Source organism: Coffea arabica, chromosome 2e, assembly GCF_036785885.1.
Source record: "Coffea arabica cultivar ET-39 chromosome 2e, Coffea Arabica ET-39 HiFi, whole genome shotgun sequence".
Classification (NCBI taxonomy): domain Eukaryota; kingdom Viridiplantae; phylum Streptophyta; class Magnoliopsida; order Gentianales; family Rubiaceae; genus Coffea; species Coffea arabica.
In genome coordinates this window covers 5,886,973-5,899,120 of record NC_092313.1, presented here as the reverse complement: position 1 = coordinate 5,899,120, position 12,148 = coordinate 5,886,973, and the positions used below count along the sequence as shown (strand labels likewise).

At 37.0% G+C, this 12,148-nt stretch overlaps 1 protein-coding gene and 1 long non-coding RNA gene across 2 annotated transcripts; both read left to right on the top strand.

Annotated features, from left to right (window-relative positions):
- Positions 1-245: 245 nt before the first annotated feature.
- On the top strand, positions 246-3,400 carry LOC140036574 (uncharacterized). Its single transcript, XR_011840123.1, has 2 exons — positions 246-1,011; positions 2,220-3,400. It is a non-coding gene; the product is annotated as an uncharacterized lncRNA (long non-coding RNA).
- Positions 3,401-6,681: 3,281 nt separating this feature from the next.
- LOC113730413 (L-type lectin-domain containing receptor kinase VIII.1) lies at positions 6,682-7,728 on the top strand. Its single transcript, XM_027255077.2, has one exon. It carries the CDS (start codon positions 6,682-6,684, stop codon positions 7,726-7,728), a length of 1,047 nt encoding a protein of 348 aa, XP_027110878.2.
- The last annotated feature ends 4,420 nt before the right edge of the window (positions 7,729-12,148 follow it).

Sequence of the window (12,148 nt, the reverse complement as noted above, 5' to 3'; positions counted from 1 at the left end):
GAAAAGATAGTTTTTCTCATTAAACAAGCGTATTAAATTTATTATTTATGGTAGAAGTTTGACGGAAAAGAAGATCTTGGAATGGGACCAGAGCTTGGAGCGCCAAACGAAAGTAATTATAGAAACAATAATGATATTTACCACCCACCCTCTACTCTAGGAGGAAATTTCTAAATAAAGGATAACTGACCCACCCATAATAAAAACCTTCGCCCATGTGCCTGCCTTTGTTTGAGAACGGGATGGGGTCTACTAATTCTTTTCTTTAAGATGAGGAACCAAAAAAAAACGTATATATTTTCCTTGTGATTCAACGATTTGAAACATTAATAAATGAGTAGCATTGGTAGCGTACAAGAATTGTGAATATATTAGTAGTTATATTGAGTCTTTGCTAGGGCACTTGCAGTCTCCTGATCTTTTATATTGAGAGTCCCTCAGACCACTTGCTTTTGTCTCTCTATCACTCCACTCTATCTAATCTCTCTTTCTCCCCCAAATCCTCTTTCTCCTCTTTGATTTTATTTCTTTCCTGCTTTTTTCTGGAGACAAAGTGGGGAATTCGAAATTCAAGCAGAAGTTGCTGCTATTTTTTCTTGTTTTTTTCCCTTCTCTCTCTTTATCTCTTTCTTTGTGGAGAGACAAGTGGAATTCTACATTAATCAACTGGAAGTTGCTGCAATTGTTTTCTTAACTGCAACTGAAGGAGCCATCCAAAGGGATCGCATTGATCCTAACTCTTTAATTTCTTGCCTTCAAAAAGAGTACACACATGTAGGGGAAGTATTTGTAATACTAGTTTCTTTTTAACTCCTAAACTGCATGTGATGTGAAGTGGGATCATGCTATCCCTTTGGATACCTCCTTTGGTAGCTAAGCTTCATCCAAAAAATGGAGATCCATCCATCCCTTTAGGACCTCAGGAGCATGCACTTGTTGTCACTTGTCCGAGTTGCAGATTCGCATTCGCATACAAGGGTTTGAGGCCGTAAGCCCTTGTGGAACAAACAAGTAAGCAAGCCGCTTCGATCTCTTCCGTTTTTCTTCATTCTTTCTTTCATTCACTGTCCTTTCTTTGCAAGCTCCTGCATCAACAGGTAGTTCTAGCATGGACCAATATCTTTGTTCATCGTTTCCTATTCAAGGAATACCACATACATACATAAATGAGGTATATCCAATCTGCATGAGAATTTCATAGTAATTTAAGCTTGAACATGCCCAAAATGGACTTTGATTGTGCTTGCCTTTTCTTTTTCTTCTTTTTTTTTTTTTTGGATGCATCTTCTTTTTGAAATAAAGATCCACATCGAGCTTGTGTGTGTTTCAAACCCTTTTCTCAATTCCCTGTTGGCTCTAACTTTATTATAAACTTCTGAGCTTTACAACCTTTATGTTTGCTGTGGGGGTTGGGGAAGGGAAAGAAATTATGCTTCAGCTTTCTAAACCCGTATGAAATAATTAATTCATTTTTCTAAGAGCATAGATTTCCCTAGCCACTTATATGATGCCGTTTATCTTCTTAATTCATCTTTAGAGTTTTTCAGTACTCCTGTTTGACTTTTTATAAGATAGCTGAAAAATGAAACACCTGATTATTTTCAAAGATAATTATTAAATTAATTTTGAGAAGACAAAACCAAAAAAAAATTTAAAGGAAGAAGAAGAAGAAACATTTTGACTGGGAGCTGAATATTATTCACTTCTGATCAATTGAGAGTTGAAATTTTAGAAAAGCTTTCCAATGTTTTACGATCGTCGTCATCGGCTATAAGTATCAAGCGCCAGGATAAATCCACTAAATGTATCTAAACACGTAGTATTTAAATATACCTAATCATTTGGGCAAAGTGCACATGACACCGATCATACTGACTGACATACCCCAAAATTTGGGTACTGTACAGTATGCACCAGACATTTATGTTTTCTAGCTATTCTTAAGCACCAATGACCAACAAGTAAGAATGAAACAGACACATTGGTTGAACCTTTGACCATTATTAGTACGTACCTGATAAAGTTTACTGTATAAATTTAGTGCCTAAAACAAAGAATTCATGTCAATTTACCTAGGTAAGGTGGAGAACTTTCTTTTTCTTTTTCTTTTTAATAATGGTTACATTCTTGCAAGTTGCCACAACTAATTAATCTAACTTTTAGAAAAGTTTATTTTGGCAAGAATGTTTTGACATTTGAACAACCTTCGAATGAATCAGAATGACAGTTTGTGTGATAAGAGACGTCCAACATCTTCAGCTGTATGACATCAAGGTACAAAGCTAGAAGCAGTCCAACAAGAAATGTCGTCATTTTTTAAGAACAAACTCGCAAGCATGACCATACCTGTGGCCCTGCGTTTCAAGAGTTGATATCACATGGTACGAAGACTTTATTTAGGATCCAAGGCAACGAAAGGTGATACTACTATACTAGTATATGTATATATATATATATTTTTTTTTTAAGGGGGAGAGCTTCATTTCCTTCCCCCCCCCCCCGGGGCACGGACATTGAAGCTTGCCCTTGAGTTTTCCAAAGGCAAAGGAATCGGCTGCCCACATGCGGTGAGGACCTTAGAAAAATTGCCCAAAAATTTAGATATATAAAGTCTCTCTCTTTATGATGATGATCCCCTCATCACATGACTCCCAACTTTCGACAACCTTGGTCTCCAGTGTGGAGTATGGAGCATGGACACACTTATCACATGATCAGCCCAACGCCTTTGAGCTATCCAAGACCGTAATAGTTGTATTGTACCGCTGCTACCATTAATATTGCATAGGATCTTGAATTTCGTTTCACATTATGGTACGTTGTTTGGTAAAGGGAAAGAAAACACATTTACTCACATTTAACGTTAATAGTAGTAATTCCTGGACACACAATTTTTTTGAACCAACTTCTGCAGGGGCTCAATTTCCAGCTTGGTTTTCTTCTGTCTTCCAAGTTTACCTCTTCAATTGATTCAAGAGCGGACTGTCATTTTAGCCCAACATCCCCTTGAATGGCAATGCACGGAAGTAAAACTACTGGTGTGGACTGTGGTCAGTGGAGTAGAAGAGACAGGTCATGTACTTTGGTATTCATTTCTAGCTTCGTATAATTCCCTCGACATTTCAGTGCCAGTGAGGGTGAATAAAAGGACATACATACAGCTCCATAAATGCTCAAAGTATAGGGCAAATGTGCTGGATTGTAGAGTTTTATCTTATGGTAAAAACGTATTAAGTTGCTAATACTGAACGTATATCTCTACAGGTTTTAGCAACACCTGGTTGGCTCCATTCTTTAGTTGTCTATATAGAAGTTTTAGTTTCTTTTACTGAAGTTTTCTTAATTCAGAGATAGATGATAACGTTTGAAATTACAATGGGTTCGCTCTTTCTGTTTTGTATATGCTTATCCTATACCCTTTAAGACACAGAATACCAAAAAGAAAATCTACCCAGAGAGGCAGCACAATTAGCAGCCAGTCACCTCGGGGGGCGTTGAATATTACTGCTCTTAAGTGAGCGTCATACGCAAGTATTGAACGGTGATTTGGTCAAAGTAGGACTCAACCCTACTAATTGCAATGACCATTAAGTAGGTATTAGTATAAAGTATTCCGGATTTCAGATGCCTGACATGTAATCTGGGGTTAAAGGTGAGGAAATTGGCCCTCATGAAATACAAATTGTCGTGAAATGGGGAATGTGTAGGCCTAATGTCCCCCGGCTTGACTACAAGTTCTTAACCAGGACACGACTAGAAGACACGCAAATTTCCAAAGGGAAAAAAGTTTGAAATAATTCCTCATCATGCTCTCAGGATTCAACATCGGTTGGTGGCCCTAGCAAACCACAGCCAAAGGGGTCCTTGAACTGTCTCCAGATCATACTCTTTCAATTCAATCCCCAGTTCTGTCATCTTCCAAAAAGGAAGCAAAAAAAAAAAAGAAGAAAGAGTGCAATTAAATTTGTGGACGCAGACACACACAGTGGGTAAAAGTGCACAGTGGGTCAGTATAATTCAAGTCTCGTTGCACGTTTTCTTCTCTACACTCCAGGGCATAATCAATCATAAAATCATCCCATCCCATCCCATCCCATCCCATGGATGGATGGAAGGAAATTATTGTTTAATCGTGGAATTCTAAATGGGAAACGACAAAGTTGAAGCTGCTCAAATGGGCCTAGCCATGAATGAATTCGTTGCAGAGACCAGACTCCACTCCAGAGAGAGAATGTGTGTCTGCTGGTGGTGTGTGTGCGTGTGTTTTTGCCTGGCCATTTCTCTTTTTCTACCCTCCAACCCAACCAGTCTGGTTTGGAGTCTGGACACGGGTGGCTTGGCTTGCCCATACATGACTTTATATTCCTTTTCTATTTACCTGCGGACCGTTTTTTCGTCTTCTTCTTCCCTTTCTTTTTCCCCTCTTTCGTTCGATTCAAAACTGTACCATCTTTAGTTTTTCTTTTTTTTTTTTTTTTTGTTATGTTCGTGGTGTAAAACTCAGAAGGCAAGTGGAATGCCTCGTATCTCCGATGAAAATTATTTACCATCTTGACAGAGTAGACGGCAAAAAACATCTTATTCGCAAGGTAAAATCCCACCGTATTGCTCCAGCACCACCCTGACCATTTTTCAGTCATAACTCATAATAACCCTTGAGCAGACAAGCACAGCATGCCAGAATTTGAACTTGACCAATAACGGATCAGCATCGTTACGGGAAATTTATCCACTCCTCCTCTCTTTTGCCCATTGCTATGAATAACCCTCACAACTCCCAAGAACACACACCGTGGTGTTTATTACTCTTTTTAGCTATTTGTTTTCATTCTGCACTAAGCTCTACTAAATTAAGCATCAAAAGTGTCTCGGGGGATCCTAGGTACGTATAACGGGACTCCTAGCCGTTCGTGTTTGAAGTCATAGGCCGGTGAGTTCCTCGCACGTATATAATGAGACACAATGCAATATCTGATCTATTTAGCATTAATTTTTAGGTTATCAAATAAGTCCTTAAAGGGATACGGATGAATTATGAATATACATAATTTGAATAGTGGAATTTGAGTTACCAAAGATATATGAATATTTTCCTTTTTATTTTTTATTTTAGTTTATTTAAATTTTTTTTTTTCATGATACGGTGCTGTGTTTTTGGGTTCAAGAAGATCCTATGTGTTGGAAAGGACGAGGTGCACAGAAACGCTTGCGGGGCTAATATTCCTGGCCCGATCAAATGGTGGCTAGTTGAACGGATAAATTCATCTTGAGATTGGGGCTTGCCGCTCGGCCGAGGAGTTTCTCTCCTGCTCAAATTGGGCTAATGAGCCCCCACGTGAAGCCCAATTGCTGAGACTTGCAGCAATTGTTTCAATATCTATTTTGCATCTTTTTTGATAATTAGAGGGCAAATAGCGTAAATGATTGCTAAATTATTTAGAATGTTCGATTTTAGTCATCAATTTTTTCTTTAACCAAATGATTGCTAAATTATTTAGAATGTTTTTATCATTTAGATGAAAAAGCAAATAATATTGGATGCTTTTTTCGGGTCGCAGGCTTGGAAGTGTAAGCAAGAGTGAGGAAGAAACTCTCAAACCAATTAGCCGAGTTTGGGTTTGGGCTCCTCGAGAGTTAGATATACATAGGCACACAATTTTGTCTTTGGGGACTAAGGAGAAAGGAGGCTTGATGCGAAGAGTAGTGCCATTTCTCTACAAGGAAAACTAGCCTATATCCTTTTATATATATATATATATATATATATTGCATGTACGCATGTATGTATACATATACATAGGCTAATCCAAAAACTGGATGTAATTGATGATGTAGATATTCATGCTTAGGTCCACGTTATTAACAAATTGGATAGGTTATTATTTAAAATAATTATCGTAGCATTTTTTATAACTTAATATATATAAGATAAAAAAATAGTTGAAAATATAAAAATATAAATAAAATACATATTTATGATGCAAGCAAAATAATATTTGAAATAATAGTTGGAGGCATATGCCACATCACCTCCTTTTCGCCTAGGGCTTAAAAATATTTTTATTTTTTTTTGTAAATTTGATTCAAGGCTTTAAATTTTGTAGATTTGGATTAGTGTAATGATTTAAGTGCAATCTTTCGCTCCAGTTGCTTTACCCAAAACGGATTAAATTCTAGAAATACCCAAAGTATATAGGTTTGCTATTGTTGAAGAGGTAAAATTAAGACCAAAAATAAATGGAAAAATCTTGAATGGCAACAATTTAAAGGGACTGCTGGGTGCTTTAAGAATTTTGGAATTCACACATCATCCAATCCAAACAAATTGAGCGAGCCCAATGGCAATAGAGGACAATCAGCATTTAATGGGCCCAGTTTGTTTTTTCGTTTCTGTTTCTGTTCTCCTCCGTCCCTCGGGCGACGGCTGACATGGCTAGCATTTCAATAATAATAATACTAATAATTGTAATTTAATGGCTCCAATTCCCAAAGACTAACAGTGACGAAAAGGAAGTGACGAGCCCTGAGTTTCGTCAGTTCAATAAACAGCACTGGAAACTGTCGGCAACAGTAACTCTTTCCCATCCAAAATCCCAAACCCTAACGGACTCCTAACTGTAAAAGTGTAAACTACCAACCCCTAAATTCCATTCATCAAATCGCCCCTGAGCTCGATTCAAGATGGCTGCATTCTCAATTCTCAACTTCACCATCGCCGTTCTACTCGTATTCCTTTCACGCACTTCCTCGACCCCACTCCCATACGCTCCGAAATTTGATCCCAACCTTCTGCTCATCGGCGACGCCCGGCTCATCAACTCTGCCTCATCTGTTCAGCTCACCGACCCTACGTCTTCTTCAAGCTCCGGCCTTCTTATTCGAAGCAAAACTTTTAAATTTCGTTCCTCTAACTCGAAGAAGCCCGCCATCAAGCCTGTGTCGTTTTCGACTGACTTCATATTCTCAATTTCACCCCACGACGGAGACGGCCTTGCCCTAATTATTGTCCCGGCTGATTTTTCCTCTAAGTTTTCGCGGGATGGTTTTGGGCTTTCTCGGCAAAGCAGGTTTTTCGCGGTTGAGTTTGATACTTCTAGAAATGAAAATGTAGGGGACGAGAATGCGAATCACGTTGGGATTGATGTGGCAAGTCTTCATTCTGTCCAAGTAAGCAATGTTTCTTCGATTAAATTGGTTTTAAATAGTGGGATTAAGCTGCACTCTTGGGTTGATTATGATTCTAGCTCTAAGAGATTAGAGGTTAGGTTATCTGGATTTGGTGGTCCTAGGCCTTATGCTCCTTTGTTAGCTTATCAAATTGATTTAGGGGAAATGTGGAAAGGGGAGGAGGTGTTGGTTGGATTGAGTTCGTCTCGTGGAAATTCAGTGCAGAAGACTTGTATTTATTCGTGGAAGTTTACGGTGAGGATTGCTCCCAACTGGCTGCATAGTCAGCCCGTAAATCCACAGGCGTTTTCCAGTAAACGTAGTGAAGATAAAGTGGCAGACAAGAAAAGCCTGTGTGCTTTGAGGTTGCTTTCTGGTTTGATTTTTGCAACTGGTTGTGGTCTATTGGCAGCATTTGTGGTGCTGTTTCTATGGGCTGTGTTTGCTAATAATGATCAGGTGGCAGTGATCCCAGTTAAGTGCTCAGCAAATCCAGGGGATTTCAGGTACGAAAAGATCCAAGTAGTTTTAGAGGACAGCTCAGATGCTGTTAAGAATTAGAGAATCCAATTTGTATCTGTATCTAGTTTGCTTAACTAATGTTTCTGATGTGGATTCTGATGTTTACTTACGGAGTATTAGAGGGTCAAGTTCTTGTGATGTATCTTGTAACTTGCCAAACTGTTGTTTCCAATGTGCCTGTGGCCTGTAATGTTACTGACAGTAGTATGATCTTGAGCTTCCATTTCTTACCTTTGGCTTTGCCGCCTCTTGCTTCCTTCCTGTTATGCAGATACCAATACTTGAAGTGAGGGATCTGTAAATAAGCCACTTTGCATTTCATAAATCTTCTAGTCAAAAGGTCATGAACGCTTACAATTAACCGTTTAAAGATATAACTATACTTTGTAGTTCGACCCCTTAACCTGAGTCCTAGCATGCGAGGAACAAAAATTCATAAGAAATTTTCAGGACAAATTTATTACAGATCCATAACCACCATAAAGCATATTGTATTTCCTTTTTAAGTTATACTGTTGCTATATGTATACGCTTGAAATCATCCATATTTGATATTCTGTTTGTTGTGGCTTAATCCACTTTTACCACCTGTTATGGATGATTACATACATGATGACTGTTAAAGTCCGACTAATTGTGTTTCTGTGGAGCTAAATATACTTTTCTGTTAAGAGTAACTACATAACCTTAGACTTTAACATCATCCTGAACTGTTTCAAATTTATGAACAAAGGAAAATCAAAGATTTTTATACTTGCAATTCTCTTTTATTTTCCACAGAATATATCCATGCTATCATGGGTTTGCATCAATTGTTACCTATTTGTAAATTTGTCTAGTAAATTCAGCTTGCTTTTGCTGTTATGTGAGGATTATTGCATTTAGTTTCTTCCATGGCTTCATGGTTTGGCTTCTCCCTAAAGAAAGGGTTACAATTACTAAGTTTGGTTGATAGCCAGCTGAATATCTCATAAAACCTGGCTCAAGCATTGAAAATCATGACAATGGCAGTGAAGCTAGTGCTCAAGGTTCATTCAAATTTGGGATTTGTGCCTCATGTTAACTGCAATATAAATAAGATATTTCTCTCTCTTGAACACTTTAGATGGTGGGCTACTGAATTTAATATAAGATGTTAAATATGCAAGGATAAGGTATATCAAGTTAATGCTAACTTGCAACTTGGATCACCTCAAAAAGAGCTTGAAATCAATGACAGCGGACTTGACCGTGCGGTCACTTGCTCTAGTTTGCAGGTCTATTTTTGAGCATGAGTTTCCCCCTTGAGACTGACGGTGCCTTGTATGTAATTAGTATCAGGGGCGGATCTACGGTGGGGCACTGGCGGCACGGGCCCTCATTATCCCTCTCAAATTTCTATAGTATTCATAGAATTTTGATATAATTTCAATTGTGTCCCTTAGAGTTTTGTGTATCCATTTGTTTATATGCTCCTAAAGTTAGCTTTGATTTTGCATGTTGCTACAGTTATCATAGAAAGGGCTTTTTCGATTATGAATATAGTAAAGAATCGGTTACGAAATAGAATGGGAGACACTTGGATGAATGATTGTTTAGTTACTTACACTAAGAAAAATATATTCCGTGAAGTTCAAAATGAGAAGGTTGTAAACCGTTATCAAAATACGAAAACTCGTCCTGAACAATTGTAAATGGTTTAGTTTAATTTTTGAAACAAAATTATTATTACATTAATAATTTTGAGTTTGTCTTTTTATGTTTTTCATGGAATATATGCATCATTTATACCTGTTGGTAAATATTTTTTTCCTTAAAAAACTAGAAAAAATAGTAGGTAAAAAATTTTAGATTTACTTTTGCCTTTTTTTTGGCTCCATCACTGATTAGTATGTTACATGTGCATTTCGGTTTGTCTTATAAGGTGCATATTTGTTGTTCCTATAAGGCTATAACCAGGATTAGCAGACTATAATTGTTCCGTAAGTAAATTGATGGCAGCTATAAGGTTGCTTTGAGATTGAGTTCTATGTTTTCTTGCACGTGCCTGGACCTATAACCAATATGCTTGATGCCCCTTGTTAAGGTCAAAGCAACTCCATCTTTTTTCCAAGGCACAGGTCAGCCTCGTAGAAAGCAAATGAGTAAGGTCTTGGTTGAGTATAATTTTCTCACCTGAATAGGCAATAGATTTAAATATTGAATTCACACAAGCACATGTTGAAGATGAAAGACCCCTAAAGATGGTTGAATTGCAAGTGGTTGATGCAGAGGGAGGCGGTGATGGAGAAGAACAAAGGGGGTTCAACATACTGCGAGAAAAGAAGAAAGAATACGGAGGGACAGATAATTACTAGGGTTGTTACAAAGAGAGAAGTAATAATTACTAGGAGTAGTAATTAAGAACCCTGTATTGAAAAAGAGAGATAAAAGGGTAAAATTGTGAAAAAATAATTAATACTGTATGGGAATAATAAAATGACAGATAAAAGTACACTGGAGCAAATTTCTTAAACGTCAATTATAAAAAAAGGGAGGGAGTAGTACTTATTTGTCCCCACAATTTCAGACTTGTCAGCCGCTATAATAGCTTTGACTTTCACCTCAAAACTTGTGCCAACTAGTCATTCTAATACCAATTGACTTTCATCTCAATACTTGTGCCAACTAGTCATTCAGTTGGATTGGACTGATGGACACCTAGACCAGCTCTAGCTATCGATATCATAGACAACTTGACCGACATGATGTGAACGGATATAGAGATGGTTGTGCCGGCGCATGAATAATCGCAAAATAAATGGGGCGGGTGAATACAAAGTACAAAATTGCTTATTTCTACGGAAAAATAAACGCCGAGGATGTTTACTTATGGGCTGGAATTACTTTAAATTTTTTTTTATTTTAATGTGATGTATGTGAGATATTAAAAAAAAAAATGATTGAAGATACGAATAAGATATAGAGAAACGTGAATAGACATTTTCAATAAATGTTTTACTAAATAACTCCTATATAATCAGATCCATATCTATTTTCAATGTGCTTAAAGTATCAAGTCTTACGACATGGAATACAAATACTGCTATAAGTAAACTCTCTAATCTGTTTAAGATCCTCACGAAATAGAGCATTACTACATATCTCAGCAAAATAGACAACTTCAACAGAATCCCAAATTACCTATTAAATGACATTTTGCTTTATATTCCATTAAGTTGATTTATTGCTGCTTTTCGCAATATTCATTAGTCTTTTCCACTTTAAAAGTTTCAAGTCATTTCAGCTTTACCTATTTAATGCTACTACTACTACTACTATATACAGCCTATACGATGAAATTGGACAATCGAATAAAGAAGAAGAATCGGATGCAAGAGACTTTTATCTTGTAAGATTGTGGAATTAGGAACCTTGCTTTCCCTTTTCTAATTCCACAGGATAGTGGACTTAACGTGGTAAAGCTCCGTCCATAGACAACGCCACCCCCGCCCCCCAACAAAAACCAAAAAAAAGGAAAAAAAATAAAAAGTGGGAAGAAAGGTGATCAGACCCTTGGCTTCAAATGATGGCTGGCTGAGAGGTGTTTGGCAGAACTCGGATTCTCCCTCAATCATGCCCGCACTCATTAGTTTTTATAAATTTGAAAAAGAAGCCCGACCGGACTTTTATTTCCCCATTTTTCGAAGCGTACGGAAGTCAAAACGAATTTACTATATATATATATATATATATATATATATATATTCCCCTGCCTTAGAGCGTAAAGGACGAGATATCTTCATAAATTACCTGCAATAGACAGAAAAGTGTTCCATAATCTAAGGATGAGTTAATTTTGCACGGCACACAATAATATATCTGTTTCATAAACATTTTTATTGTTGACGCGCGTCCTTGGATTCGTAAAATCTATGGTGGCCCCGCCCCAGCCAAAAAGATTGACTAAACAATTTTAGTAGAGTCTCGCACCAAAGCTTAACGCGTATTTTTTTATTAACCTTTTCTGAGGAACCCAAAAATAGACAGCGTATCTGTTTATATACATCAATCATGTTGAGTTCATCTCCACCCACAAAAAAAAAAGAAAAAAGAAAAAAGAAATCATCTCTCCCACTTTATAATTAAGTATATAAGCTGCATAAAAATATCTTCCCACAAAATTGTATCCCTTCACTTAGGCACCCTTTTGGATTGAGGGAATCAGAGGAAATGAAATGGGAAAGAATCTAAGATATTTGGATTTATTTTTTTACTAGAGAAAGGAAATAAAAGAGAGTGAAATGATCTAATCATTTCGTTAAACTGTGATTTACGCCAACACCGGAAAGAAAGTGAATCAAATTTAATAAAATAATTAAATTTTTTTTCATGTCTTTCTCAATCCAAACAAAATTTTAGTATTTTCTTTCTTTTTCTTTCATATTTAATCTAAACAAAATAGATAAAAACTACTTTCCTCTGTTCTTGTTTAATTTTT